Source organism: Apium graveolens, chromosome 5 (genome assembly GCF_009905375.1).
Source record: "Apium graveolens cultivar Ventura chromosome 5, ASM990537v1, whole genome shotgun sequence".
Classification (NCBI taxonomy): Eukaryota; Viridiplantae; Streptophyta; class Magnoliopsida; order Apiales; family Apiaceae; genus Apium; species Apium graveolens.
The window spans coordinates 305,592,976-305,609,522 of NC_133651.1; the positions used below are offsets into that span (position 1 = coordinate 305,592,976).

Here is a 16,547-nt window from a genome sequence, read left to right on the forward strand (position 1 = left end):
TAATCAAACATCTGGAATAGGTTATGATTACAATGTTGCTATTGGAGAATTAGGCATAAACTCCCCTCCTCGTGTCTGTGCTAAAGGGAGGGAAGTACCACATGTGCTTAAGGGTGTTGATGAACCCCTCTATAAACCATCAATTGCTGAACCATTTGATGCGACCTCTTCTGTTATTCAGGAAGAAATACGTGCTGAAGATCATGCTAATGAGAAGGTTATTTCCAAGTCAAGTGTGTCGAAAGTTCCAGTCAAAGTTGTGAAAGCAACTGAGACTAACTCAGACACACATGAGTTGGATAACAAAAATGCCATGTCTGCCATGCATAAATTGCCTACTATTAATCACTCTCATAAAGCATGTGGTGTTTCTAATTGTATGTCTTGTGCTTTTAATATGATGTATGCTTATTTTAATGGTAAGCATGTTTCTAATGATAAGACTACTCCTCGTCAACATGTGAATAACAAGAAGCATGATAGGTCTAAGACTGCCAGTCCTTCTAAGGCTAGAAAGGAGACATTTGTGCCTAAGCTTAAACAGAAATTTGTTAAGGCTGTTTACAAGGTCAAATGTTCAGTCATTGAGAAAGTTGAGACAATTAAAATTAAAAATGTTGTTTTGCCTGACAAAGGACAATTCTACAAGTATGCCGGGCCCAACCAAGTTTGGGTTCCGAAGAAGGTCTAATCCGTTTGTAGTGCAGGGCATTAAACAGGTATAACCGGTAGTGTGGATTCTTGACAGTGGATCATCAAGACATATGACCGGAGATAGAGCCCTGCTATCAAATGTGGTTGAGAAAGCTGGCCCCATGGTTACCTTTGGAGATAACAGCAAAGGTTTATCTAAGGGATATGGCTGTTTGCAAGCTGGATATGTTATCAGTGAAATTTTGAATAGTGTGCTAGGTTATTATTAGGAAGCAGTATCTAACATATAGCACCAGTGACGAGACTTGAGAATATTACGACATATCAGGCACCTGATGCACATTACACTTGGAATTGGACTCTAGTAAGATGTGTACAAGTGTACTCCTGGTTGGTGAGTCAAAAGAGGAAGTCAATACACCTCAGTTCATGGACTTTGCAGTTGCAGATCTATTGGACTATGCAATCTCTTCTTCACAATCTCACTTCAGGTTGGTATGAACTAGTGTACTGCTCAAGTAATCGTCATATTTATAACTCTCTTATCATTAGGCACAATTATATTATTTTATATGTGCAGTGATATATTGTTAATGCAACATAACAATTAGTATCTAAAGTACTTGACAAGTATCGGTCAATGATATGTTGTTAACATTATGTTGCAGATATTTGTAAGATTTTGACATGAATGAGAATTACTTAGACTTTACCCTAAGTGATCAATGTTTTATCAAAAACTCATTCATATTGAAAAACAAAATCAAACTTCTTTCTACATTAGTGATTTCTTATTTTATGTAAAATCTTTTGAAATCACTATTGTAAATCATTTTCTCTATATTACCATATGTTCTGTGTTACAGGTTCAGTCTCCAATGACTTTCTTTCATTGACAGTCATGAGGTTGAAAACCCACAACGTCTATCCCAGACTGTAAAGACAATCACAAAAACAGAACCAACCAACAATCTCTTACCACTAAATGTAGTATGAATGAGCGTGAGGGAGATAGTGCCTTAGTGCACCACATAAGAAAGGTTCTGTAGTCAACCCAGTAGCTCTGTCTCCTACATAGATGAGTAGTATTTAAACCGAGACAACTGCTAGCCCCCATACATCTTCTCAAAAAGATGTAATGGCTGAAAAGGCACAAAAACAGTTACTAGATTCATTCTCTCAACAGGGTGCGTCTATTGAATTTTGCCTGTCGACCAAGGTATCCGATGTAGTGTCACCACTTCAAATATGAACAATTCTTGATGCACAAGGAAAGGTTACACACACAAAGGATGAGTTGACGGAAACAAGAGTTTCGACCATTTTAAGGTCAGATTCGATTGTTTAAGGTTCGTTAATGGACCAATTGCCTTTACAGGTGTTAGGAGAGGATACTGATCCAAAAGCCATATGTCAGTGATCAATGTCTACCTCCTCAGGCTTAAGTCCCCTGGATGCATCTGCGGATAGTGGATCTGACATAGGTGCAGATCGGCAACTTATTTACAATGATTCAGATATTACCTGATGAGTCACAAGGAAATGTCTTCAAAGACATTAGAAGGGAACTTTGATCTTTATGCTAAATTCGTTGGATCATTGTTTACCTTCCCAGAATTCAAATCTGGAACCCTAAAAGGGAAACTAGCAACTTGTAGATTATGACTCAGATTCATCTGACGAGTTTAACAAGGATGGGGATTTGCGAACTCCCATTGCACCACCTGTGACCTCCTTAAGGATGGCTAAGGTGATTTTCCTTGCAGGTACAGCTGGATTATGGAGCTATGAGAGAAGAGTGATACACTTGTGAGAATGAGTGTAAACACGAGTGGAGAGAAGAGCGAAACACATGTGAGGTACACTAAACAGAATCACACACTCACAGTGAGGAAGAAAGAGAAACTACTTGTTATTTCTTTTCCAACCAAGTGATATATGAGAACTCCTTCAGATGACGGCATACATTCCTTCTTTAAGGGGGAGATAAAATCTTAAGTAATAGTTTGGAGGATTCCTCAACTAAGGGGGAGAAGTAGCAGGGAGGAAGAAAAAGATTCTACATATTTACACTATACCACACCATTGTTGTTTGTAACTACGGATCCTATTGTACGGGAGAGGTGGTAAACACAAGGTGATTTTCTAGTAAGGGAAGAAGCTGTTTTCAAAAGGGGAGTACCATTGGTTTTTATCTGCGGATCCTATTGTACGGGAGAGGTGGTAAACGAAGGTGATCTTCTTTAATCAGTTGATTCTCATAGGGGGAGAAGCAAGAGAGATATGGGCTTCTCAACAGGAAATGTGGTTGTACAAATGAAGATGGAACTACTTGAAGATATGTTCAGTCTAGAGGAACATCTACTTGGAATCTGGAAAATGTTAAATCTAGTCCAGAACTTTTCTACTATTTACTTTGTATTTCTTTTTATATCTTTTTCTTATTTGTTAGTTGAGTTATCCTCTAGTTATTTGTGTGTTATTGTCTAACAAACAAATAGGGGGAGATTGTAAGTCATATGTCTTAGTCTATTTGTATATTCGAGGATTCAACTCAACTCAAATAAGAATGTAATAAGTAAATAGTGGATCTACCGTCAGACAGATCTCGCAAAGTAACATCTGTCAGAGGATTCAGAAACAAGGTTCATCTACAAACTTGAGGAGTTAATTCACTGGAAGAAGTTCAAGAAATTGATCAAGCCTCAGTGATATAAATCAAGATCGTGGATTTAATCAAGTGACAGAGATCTCGTCAGAGTATCATTAATTACAAGGATTTAATTTGAAGAAAATCTAAGTGTCAAAGTCAAGACATGAAGAAACGTAACGGAAGTTAGTCACTCATGAACCAGACAGTACATCGAGTGTCAACATTGAAGTGGTGGAATTGATTCATATATTTCAGTGATTTTCAGAAGATATACAGAAGAATAGATGCTGCTCAAGATTAGTATTAATTCTCTATTAATTAATTAAGTCATATAATTTAATTAAGAAAATAAATTATATCGGCAAAAGATTAATTTATTTGATTAATTAAATTAATTGATTAATTAATTCTGAATTAATATTAAGAATTTTCAGAATTTAAATTGGTTTAAAAATCTGTTTTAATTCAACAAGACAACGGATTGTATTAGTATGACAATCGGTATGACAATCAATAGTCATACCGAAAGTCATGCTAATTCAAAAGGATTGTCTTACCAGAATTTTTATAGGATTAAATCTATTTATTTTCAGCAAAAACAATCTGTTTGAACTACTATGACAATCGGTATGACAATCGATTGTCATACCGAAAGTCTTGTTAGTTCATTCTGATTGTCTTGCTAGCTCTAAAGATAGTCCTACCGATTGTCTTACTGAGCCAAAGGATTGTCATGTCAGCTCTATTTTCATTCAGCTGAATTGATTAAAAGAAGCAGAAGCATTCATTCTTTATTATCCAATACACAAGTCAAAAACAAGAACACAGCAGCCGCAGCAAATATTTCATTTTCATCTGCTTTATTCAAGATCAATTTCTAGATTGTAAAGTTAAATCCAATCAACTAGAAATCTTTATCTTGTTCTTATGTAACAATCTAGCGGATCAAAATCTCTAGAACTTAATCTCAAATCGCCTTTAGCATTTGATTCTAATTATTGCAAAAATAGAAAAGTTCATGTCGAATTTATTCTAAATTTGTGATAATTAATTTGAGATTAATTCCTTGTAATCGATACAGTTGTTGTAACACCTTTCAAGTTTAATAATATTTTTATTTAACTTGAATTTTGTTTCACATTTTTTATTCCGCATTTAATTCGATTATTCGGTACTGTTTGTATTCAACCCCCCCTTCTACAAACACATTGGGACCTAACAGAAGCTTTATTCTGTAAAGTCTGACAGCCCATACTGTCCTAAGTACAGATCTCACAGTGGAGAAATTGTTGAAATGAAGCCTAATACTGCTAAAATCATCACTACATTTTCTGGTATTAAGGGACTTGAATTCAATCTAGAGTCTGATAAAGCCTATATCATCGGACTTGATCAGGATATAAGGAAAGCTAAGATAAATGATCTCAGGGCTGCTATTTTTCAAACTGGTGAAGATACAGTTGAACTGAAGAATGCTAAAAGGAGGATGGTCAATGAACTTGAATATGCTGAGAGATGTCTTTTGAAGAACTATCTCAGAACAACTCCTGAGATTAAAGAGATCAGAAATTGAAGCCAAGTCAAAGATCTACAACTGCTTAAATTCTGAAGTGTATACAGACTGAAGCTGAAATCAAACTTTAAGGATGGTAAAGCTATAAGGACTGTAAGTTGTAGTTATCTAGTCAAATTCTCATGCATTTGTACTTAATATTTTTGACATCATCAAATATCTGTTGAACTTGTATATTATGCTGATTGTTAGATATATTTGTGATGTCATGTCTAATATGATTTGTGTTTAGTTTTCAGATCTTACTTAACAGGACAAATCAATATTTAACTGGAAATTAGTACTTATACTGAAGTCAGGACTTAAGATATCAGAACTTAAGTTGTCAGAACTTAAGTTATCAGGAGATATTTATCAGGAGATAATATCAGGACTTAAGGAGACTTTCAGATAGAATAGACGACTGATTGAAGGAAAGAAGATCGAGACAAACATAAGAAGAGATATGCATGGAGAAGAATTCTATGAAGAATAGAATACTTGGAAGAAAAGATAACTGATTGATATATATTAGGAAGCAGAATTATATTCGATATCAATTAGAAGATTATCTTGTAACTATGTAGTATATAAACACAGACATAGGGTTTACACTATATGTGTTATCTTAATCGAGATTATTATTTATTGTAACCCTAGCAGCTCTCGTGATAATTTGTTCATCACTGGGAGAGGACAGTTCTTTGTAACATAGTTTATTGTGTTGAATAAAATCTGTGTTCTGTTACTTGAGTTCTTATATTCGATTTGATTGTAGTAAACACTGTATTCAACACCCTTCTACAGTGTGTGTGTGTCCTAACACTGTTTTATACACAATTTTTAAGATAAGTTTTTAAAATTAAAAAGCAAAAAGTCTACAACAATTTATTATAAAAATAGTCTTCAATATTTAGAATTACAACAATTAAATCAAAAATTTATGAAAGTCCTTTAAGGATAAAATATTTAAGTGGAAGTAAAATCACAACTTTGTTAATAGGTGAGATAATCTGTTTCTTTTTAGTAGTCAATTAAAATAATAATTTTCAAAATTTTATTTTTCTGAATAAAAAATATATAACTTAAACTTTTATTTATAAAAATAATAATTTTTAATATATGATCAATGTATATTGGGATGTGTGCAGAAAAGTTAAGAGACTGAGGTTGTAAAAATTGGAACCGATGCATACGTGAGCCTAACAATTCACCACAGTTTAGTTCGAAAAAATTATCTATTTGATATATATAGTTGTTGACTTATACTTATAAAGCTCTCTAATACTTTTATTATTATCGATGTGAGATGTACAAACACTCATTCTCATAGGATCGACATTCTGGTCGATCTCACAAACACATATACGGAACCCGGACAGTGTCTCTGCACTTCCGGTTGGGCAAAGCTATGATACAATTTATAACATCCAAGTCCACAATCGATGTATTCTGAACCCAACAACCCACCACAAGTTAGTCTGAAAAAGATAACGATTTGGTATACATTAGATGTCGACTTGTATTTATAAAAATCCCAAATAAAGTTCAAATATAGATTGATAGTTTTCCAGAATAATCAAATATAATAACATATCACGTATCATTTTTAATAAATGTCAATACTTTAGAAAAAAACTTAAACACATACAATTTCACGTTTGATTCTTTTTCAGGATAGTTTTAAAAAAAATCGGGAGTAATAAAAAATTGAGAAAGTCAAACTTAAGTTTGACCTAGAGTACTCAGAGTCAATTTAGTTTTGACCAATTCTTTACAAAATTATTTCCAAACGTGATTACTCAGAGACACAAATCACATAAGAGATAAAAATGAGTACTCGATCCACTTGACAATTTTTTTAACACTGCGAATAAGCAATGATAAGCCTTTTTCAAAATAATCAGTCAAAAGTTTATTCTCCAACCAACCACATTTATGCTACCATTTATATTTCATAAACTAGTTAGTATTTTCCCCATTTGTATAATAATAAAATTATATAACGGATAATTCGGAAGCTGATTTTGTGACGGACTCAGCTGCATGATAACTTTAATAAATAGAAGTCGGCTCACAATCCGTAAATTCAATCTATAAAATATGGTGTGGGTCTCAAATATCACTCTTTAGAAAAAATGACACTTAAAGTCAAATTTTGAAAAAATGACGCAAAATATCATTTCAAAACGAAAAATTTGTATCATTTTTATTATAAATAAAAACGTGAATGCATGTAAGGTTTTCTTTTCTTTTTTTATTTCAACACGCTATTTCAGATCATGTTTTATCAATACGCAGCTCAAGGTTTGATTTTCAAGGTGAACGTTAAGTGAATTAGCGTTTTTAACTTTTTTTCATCTTTTTTAAATTTTTTTACCAAAGTTAAACGTAAAATTTTATTCTAATGGTTATTTTTGTGCCCGTTTTAAAAATCTTAAAATAAGTAATTTAGAATTTAAAATAAATAAGTGACTTATAAGTGATAAGCGGACGATTACTTGATTACTTTATAAACTGCTTATCACTTGTAAGTTATATATGTGTTTGGATAAAAGTCGAAATTTTTTTATCTAATTGAACAAAAATAAATACATTTTATATACAATTATCTTAATTCATGAATATGAAATTAGAAATATATTTTAGAACACATATTTTAAAACTAAAGTTAATAAAAAGGCAAAAATTCAAAATAAATTAAGAAAAAATGCGTCGTTACTGACATTTAATTCATCAGCTTATAAGTTGTAAATTGAACTTATAAATTCGATCGGCAAATACTCTGAAATAAGTCATTACGAATTTATAAGCTATAACTAACTTATAAACAAGCCATTTATTCGTATTTTGTTCATATATATATTTTAATCTATATTATATTATAATATACAAAATATTAAAAGTTTGGTAGTCGGTCGGTCGTTACTTGCTGAAATTACTTAATTATCCTTACTTATTCTAATTCTAATTATTGGGTCAATCAATTCTAATTCTAATTGATATTCAAGTCAACTTCCTCTATTACTTTACCAATTTCAATTTTATTTTATATCAAATTTTATATTATTATAATTTATATTAAATTCAACTTCTTCTACCAATTTATGTTTTAATTCATATCGAGTTCTATATTATTCTAATTTATTAATTCGGACTAAATTAAATTTAAGCAAACTAAATATAATTATTAAGATTTAGTTGATATATAATGTGAATCGAGTTAAGGTAAAATCATACTATTATCGATTCTCCTAAAAAATTATACTAATGAACTTGAATAAACAAAATAATATATTTTATTTATCCAGGATAAAAAATATATTATACAATTGATTCAGACTAACAAAAAACTAAAATAAAAATACAATTCGACCAACAAAAATAAAATCATATATACTAATTATTCAGTTTAAAATAAAATTATCTTATTGATCCAGACTTTAAAAAAATGAAATTAAACTAAAAATAATTAGTTGGACTTGGTCGGTGTATTGAGCATCGGGTTAAAATAAAATAATGTAAATCACTGATCTGAGATAAATCAAATTAATATTAGACTAAATATAATCTGTATTCTATTGATGTGAACTAAAAAATCAAATTTTAATTAAAAAATAAATATTTTTTTAAAAAAAATACAAATAGAAATATCAATTTAAATGTTCTAAAAAGTTATGAACATATACGTTTACTAATATAATTATTATGAAGTCATATCATTTAAAATTTTGAATGAACAAAATTAAGAATTGAATTCAATTTTTTTTAAAAGAATTATATAATATTAAAAAAAATATGTGTAATCCGTGCATCACACGGGTTTTAACCGTTACCAATGCTATCATTTTAAATAAGTGTAAATGTTCTAAAAAGTTATGAACATATATGTTTACTAATATAATTATTATGAAGTCATATCATTTAAAATTTTAAATGAATAAAATTAAGAATTGAATTCAATTTTTTAAAAGAATTATATAATATTATAAAAAATCCGTGCGATCCGTGCATCGCACGGGGTTTTAATCTAGTATTTTTAAAATTCAAATTGAGTATAAGTGAACCCTAAAATATTTAAATTTCTCTCCTATTTACTACGGCGACGAAGAATCAAATTATCACTATATTTATTCCTTTTTCTACTTCTTCTAGAATTGTTTTTGATCCAATCCGTAGGAATCAATAGAAAAGGCAAATCCCTTATGATACACCAGATCCGACTCGGTTATTGATATATTAATAATTAGAGTTTGATTCCTAGAGTTTAGGGCCTAGATAAAATAAAGGCCTTGAATCTTAAATCCTAAACCCTAAATTGGTGTACCTTTTATTAATTTAATTTTTAACCTATACTATTACTTATATAATATAATAACCGGAATGAGGTATAATTTGATTCAACGGTTATCCCCCATTTTGATTATTAAAAATAAAATAAATAGTGTTTTGCATCTACTAAATTACTAAATTGCTAAAATATTGGACATTGTCCTTATCATCCTAAAATACGACCACAACTTATCCCGTTAAAATAGAAACACAACTTCTTTTTAATTATTTTATAATTTTTATTATATCTCTATTATTATTATTATTATTATTATATATTTATATGAATATATTAAAGTTAATGTTACGATATAATTAGACCGATGTAGTGCATCGCACAAGATTTAAGCTAGTATTTCTAAAACTCAAAAGGGGATCGGTGAATCCTAAAATGTTAAAAATTGTTAAATTAGACGTGTTTTATTCAATTTTTTTAATATTTCTAAAATCCAATAGAGAATTATTGAATCCTAAATAATAAAAATTCCATACTTGAATTTTAAAATTTTAATAATTATGAAACCCAATAAAAAGGTATGAAATATAAATCATTAATTAAAAAGAGTGAAAATATTTTTAAGTTGTGATTTATTATTAAAAATGTAACATTAAGTGTGTTTAGTGCCTTCAAACATGACTTAAAGCGGTGTAATTAATTAAAGAAAAAATAAACAATAAAAAGAAATGGCTGCAGAACCAAAAGCGAGTTAACGTTTTTTCTTGTGTAGAAAACTGAACAGGAGGTAATGTTATCAAGTAACATTTAGTACCGTGTTTTGATAAATTGACATTGATGATCATTTATCTTAAAATAGTCATATTTTGGACATTTTTCATCAAAATACACTCGTAAACTAAACATAATTATACAATACTAATTATTTGATAAAATATATTTTTAAAAATTAAAATATAATAAACATGTTGTGTACTAATATAAAGGCCACGCATGTAATCGGAGAATTATCCAGGATCCACTTTATGACATCAAGCATTGCTTCAAAAATTGTTGTCAAACAGAAAAATGCTATGAACTAGCTCAGAATAATAGCTTGAATAATAATATAAAAGAGACCACTGCTTTACTTACTAAAATAAGAGTGTTTAACAACCAAAATACAAGATATGACTCATATTATCAAGCACAACACCTTACAATAGAGACTCGCCAACCACTTCGAGAGGATTAGATTCTCCTACGGACAATTACTCAATCTCCATATAACCTAATTACAGCTCCCTTTTGTCGATATAAACCCCAGACCTTCGAAATTACCGAAATATCCTTGCTACGCAAATTACTAAGATGCCCCTGGTTTTACTCTGCTTCATTTCTCATGCTCTGATTATTTTTCTTTTTTCTTGAATATGTTAGCAGCACTGGTGGTTTATTTAGGTTTCTTGCATTACACTGGGCCCAAAAAGCCACCATGTCCTCAAGGTGGAAGTGCGAAAAATGGACATCTATATTCGAGAACTCTTCCTAGGTAGCCTCCCAAGTTGGCAAACCTTGCCACTTTATCAATACCTGCGTTATCTGGTGCTGAGTACGCACATCCAGAACTACTTCAGGTTCTACCTGAAGAACCATGTAAACTGATAATTGAGGGGAAATGGTAGGATTAGCCAATGAAGATCCAATGGCACGTTTTAATTGTGAAATATGGAAAACATTGTGGATTTTTGCCATTGCTTGTAACTGCAGTTGGTTGGAAACCTTACCAATCTGCTGAGATATGACAAATAGCCCAAAGAAACGAGGTGACAGCTTCTCGTTAGGACCTGTGAGCCAACTATGATTGACGATACGGTTGAAGTTTCAAGTATACAGCTTCCCCCACCTGAAACTCAACATGGCGACGTTTAGTATCTTCGTACTGTTGAGCTTGTAAAAGGAGAGCTTTTAAGTCGTCAATAATAGCATCTCTTTCTGTTGGATATATTTGAGATGTCATGTCTAATATGTTTCATATTTAGTTTTCAGATCTTAAATAACAGGAAATATCAGTACTTACTGGAATCAGGACTTACTGGAAGTCAGGACTTAAGGATATCAGGACTTAGATACGGCAAGAAGATAGCATTATATATAGCCTTGTAGAGAGAGCACAATATTGTTACAATTCAGACACATATGATCCAAATTTATTTATTAGATCAGATGCTAAAAGGAGGATTGATGAAAGCGACTCTTATACTTTGAATGGGATCAGAAGTTCGTTGATACGGCAAGAAGATAACATTATATTTAGCCTTGTAGAGAGAGCACAGTATTGTTACAATTCAGACACATATGATCCAAATTTATTTATTAGATATTAGATATTATTTCATTTAGATAAATATTTATTTAGAATGTTCCGGGAACTTTTTGTGCAAGTTAGTTGATTTGTGAAAATATTTGTTATTTGTGGAAATAAGTGTGTGAATACATTAGAAAATCGAAATCTTTTAATTTAGATATTTGTGTGTGTCAAATATTTTATTTAAGAATTTACTTGGAGAGAGTATATTATTACCTAATTAGAATTAGGGTTTTGTATGACTATATAACAACTCCTTAGACTATGAAAAGGCTCGTACAGAAAATTCGCCGCAGAGGTGCGTGAATCTTTTTAACTATGTTTATAGCATTAATATTTTGTCTATCTGCTCTCCTGTGATTTTGCTTGTGATATTAACAAGTCAGGATCAAATATGTCTTGCAACTTGATTTTTTTACTTAACTCTATATGTGAATTTCATGATTAGACCCTAGTAGTGTGCCTATTATTTGTATACTTTAAAGTGTCTTCTGTCATTTTTTATTAAAGAAAAAAGATATAAGCATACCTTTTCTTGTAACGTTTTCGAGGATCATATAATCTACCATCATTTCTGCTAATATCAGATTTAAACGATTTAAAACTTATTATTTTAAGAGTTGAAGTATATTTGGTTATGTTTACACGGAGGTATATTATTTTAGTTCATTATTATTAATATGTGCAATGGGTTTTAATTACACTTTCGTCTGCTCACCTTCTTTGTTAAAAATATTTTATTATGAATGCTTGTTGGCTTTGATTTTATACGAATACTTGTTTCTTGATTTTTTTATATTAATAAAGCATGTTTTTTTTAGTTTTTCTTACAATTTTAGTGTGTGCATGATTAAGTGTCAAATTATGGTACAAGTTGGTAATATGTATGTTCTTGTAATTTAATATGATTTAATATTGATTCACTGCATAAGCATAATGTCACCAAGTATGTTAATTTGATATTAGTTAACTTGTATGCATGCTTGGTGTTTATTGTCAACTAAAGAATACATGCTATGTTTGAATATATCAAGTGTAAACAACCACCAGACTTGCAAATACTTCTACTCGAGTGCCATATTGGGCTTTATGGCCCATTTGGTTATGTTTTTTTTGTTTTTCTAATTTGCGGGCCAACGTCGATATAGATGACCTCTTTGCTAAATAATTTAATACGAATTCATTGTTTAAATTTTAAGGATAAGTCTCTGTTAAGTTCATGTCCGACCTTTTCATGATCAAACGTATGCTTCGTCAGTAGTACAATGTGTCATGTTTAGATTAAAATAATTTATTATGTTTGCTTATTAATTTTAGGATTTGTTCGTGTTATAAACTTCGAATTTTAAGTGTCGACTTTGAGGTAAGTAATTTTGACGTACTTTTAATTTTCGAAAGAGATATTTCAATTCTATTTTTGATTTCGTATAAGATATAAGAATTTTGATTTCGAAATTATAAGATACAAGTATTTGTGAAAATTAGAACCCTGTCTCTACATTTTCGAACCCGTTCGTAATTTACGCTATTATTCCGGAACTAGTCTTAGATACCCTTAGTAGGCGCACAAGTGTGCAATTTTAGATACCTATTAAGGGCGCGTAATTATTGAACTTTAGATGCCGACCACTGGCAAAGTGTGGTATAAAGAATAAGAATAAGAATTAGATGCCGGCTACTGGCAAAGTGTGGCCGTAGATCAAGATTGTGGTATTTATAAGAATTATCGTTTCGTTCTGTTTTATTCTGTTCTGATCTGTTATAAAATTTGTACTGTTATAAAATCTGCTCTGTTCTGTTTTAAATTCTGAATTTTAAAATATAAAACTTTGGGTTGGATTTATTTTAGAAAATATTTTACAAAATTATTATTGTTTTAAGAAAAATCGTTTTATTAAAACACCCATTGTTTTTCTGTTTAAGAGTTAGTCAATTTGTACTTGCTGAGCTGTGTAGCTCACCCCTTCTAATATTTCAGGTTCAGAATTTGGAGCATATTAAGAATAAGGAATGAGAACTATGCTTAGATTTGTGCTGCTTCGTTTTGTGCTATTTGAATTAGAATAAAGACTTTATTTTTAGAGAATAAATTTAATTATCTATTAGACAATTATTATCGGATTTGTGGAGCTGCGTCTCCGTTTTTATGATTTTGATTATTGAGTTTGACCGCTGTTTTGACCATTTTGAATTATCGAATAAAAATCTATTTTATGTAAGTTGTGTATTTAGAATTAATAGTCCCAAAGTGCAGACTGTTACAGTTGGTATCAAGAGCAGGCTGTTCTTCGGAGTGTATTAGGTATTGGACTGGTACATTCCCTAGGATGTGATCCTTTAGAATATCATATAGGTCTTAGAATATTATATTGGATTTAGGCATTCATTTGCGTGATTATTTGATATGCTTGACTTTGTGTTTTTTGATTATTGACTATAAGTTTAGAATTTGTTTTGTGTGTTCTAGAAAAGATGGACGGAGATAATCAGAACAACAACGAAAATCAGAACAATAATGGCAATCAGGGCAACAATGATGAAGGAGGAAATATCTTTGACCAGCTGGCTGAAACCCTAGCTGTATTTGTGAATCAACAACCGAAGCCCAACATAGTCTCTCAGTTCAAGCGTTTGAACCCGCCAACTTTTGATGGAGCAACTGATCCGGCAGTAGTCGAGATGTGGATCCAAGAGATGGAAAAAGCTTTCGGACTTCTAGGGAGCAATGAGCAGCAGAAGATGACCTTAGCTGTGTACCAATGGCAAGGAAGCGCTTACGACTGGTGGCTCATGGAAAAGAGGAAGAACGAGATAACATCGAATCTTGAAGAAAATCCTGAACCGTACACTTGGGCAAAGTTCAAAAAGGCTTTAGAGGACAAGTACTTTCTGAGAACAGTTCGACTGCAGAAAGAAAGGGATTTCATTCGGCTTCAGCAAGGTGACAGAACCGTTATTCAATACGAAGCAGAATTTGCAAAGCTTACAAAATACGCGTCGACCTTAGTAGCAGATGAGAGTAGTCGAGCACGAAGATTGGAAGAGGGACTTCGAAGCGACATCGGGAACTCTGTGGCGTCTTTTGAACTTTAGACATACGAGGCTGTCCTCAACAAGGCGTTAGTGATCGAGAGGGGCTTGGCAGAATCTGAAAAGGTGTCTGGCAGCTGGAATAAGAGGTGATTCACTCAAACTGGTGGGCAATCTTTTCAAGGGGGCCCACTCAAGAAGTCACACGTGTACGATAACATCAGAGGTCAAGGTGATCGAGAGAGGTGTACGAGGTGCGGCAAGAATCATCCGGACAAGGTCTGCCGTTGGAATACAGGTGCTTGTTTTTATTGCGGAGAAGTAGGACACAAGATTTCAAATTGCCCGCACAACCCGCCACCGCAACCAAGGAAGGAGGCAGATAACCAAATGGGCAAAGGACGTGTATTTCAGCTCACAGGAAATGACAACTATCGCAATTAAGGTATAATTTCTTTTCTTTTGGTGACTTATTTAATTTATTTAATTTTTGTGAATTTGGGGACCAAATTCTTTTAAGGAGGGAAGAATGTAAAATCCGTAATTTTATATTTAATTAATTTATTAGATATTAGATATTATTTCGTTTAGATAAATATTTATTTAGAATGTTCCAGAAACTTTTTGTGCAAGTTAGTTGATTTGTGAAAATATTTGTTATTTGTGGAAATAAGTGTGTGAATACATTAGAAAATCGAAATCTTTTAATTTAGATATTTGTGTGTGTCAAATATTTTATTTAGGAATTTACTTGGAGAGAGTATATTATTACCTAATTAGAATTGGGGTTTTGTATGACTATATAACAACTCCTTAGACTATGAAAAGGCTCGTACAGAAAATTCACCGCAGAGGTGCGTGAATCTTTTTAACTATGTTTATAGGTTTAATATTTTGTCAATCTGCTCTCCTGTGATTTTGCTTGTGATATTAACAAGTCTGGATCAAATATGTCTTGCAACTTGATTCTTTTACTTAACTCTATATGTGAATTTCATGATTAGACCCCAGTAGTGTGCCTATTATTTGTATACTTTAAAGTGTCTTCTGTCATGTTTTTATTAAAGAAAAAAATATAAGCATACCTTTTCTTGTACGGTTTTCGAGGATCATATAATCTACCATAATTTCTGCTAATATCAGATTTAAACGATTTAAAACTTATTATTTTAAGAGTTGAAGTATATTTGGTTATGTTTACATGGAGGTATATTATTTTAGTTCATTATTATTAATATGTGCAATGGGTTTTAATTACACTTTCGTCTGCTCACCTTCTTTGTTAAAAATATTTTATTATGAATGCTTGTTGGCTTTGATTTTATACGAATACTTGTTTCTTGATTTTTTTTATATTAATAAAGCATGTTTTTTTTGAATTTTTTTACAATTTTAGTGTGTGCATGATTAAGTGTCAAATTATGGTACAAGTTGGTAATAAGTATGTTCTTGTAATTTAATATGATTTAATATTGATTCACTGCACAAGCATGATGTCACCAAGTATGTTAATTTGATATTAGTTGACTTGTATGCATGCTTGGTGTTTATTGTCAACTAAAGAATACATGCTAGGTTTGAATATATCAAGTGTAAACAACCACCAGACTTGCAAATACTTCTACTCGAGTGCCATATTGGGCTTTATGGCCCATTTGTTTTTTTTTTGTTTTTCTAATTTGCTGGCCAACGTCGATATAGATGACCTCTTTGCTTAATAATTTAATACGAATTCATTGTTTAAATTTTAAGGATAAGTATTTGTTAAGTTCATGTCCGACCTTTTCATGATCAAACGTATGCTTCGTCAGTAGTACAATGTGTCATGTTTAGATTAAAATAATTTATTATGTTTGCTTATTAATTTTAGGATTTGTTCGTGTTATTAACTTCAGATTTTAAGTGTCGACTTTGAGGTAAGTACTTTTGACTTACTTTTAATTTTCGAAAGAGATATTTCAATTATGTTTTTGATTTCATATAAGATATAAGAATTTTGATTTCGAAATTATAAGATACAAGT

At 31.3% G+C, this 16,547-nt stretch overlaps 1 protein-coding gene across 1 annotated transcript; it reads left to right on the forward strand.

The window, feature by feature from the left end:
- The first annotated feature begins 13,966 nt into the window (after nucleotides 1–13,966).
- Nucleotides 13,967–14,587, forward strand: LOC141661167 (uncharacterized). Its single transcript, XM_074468150.1, has one exon. It carries the CDS (start codon nucleotides 13,967–13,969, stop codon nucleotides 14,585–14,587), a length of 621 nt encoding a protein of 206 aa, XP_074324251.1.
- The last annotated feature ends 1,960 nt before the right edge of the window (nucleotides 14,588–16,547 follow it).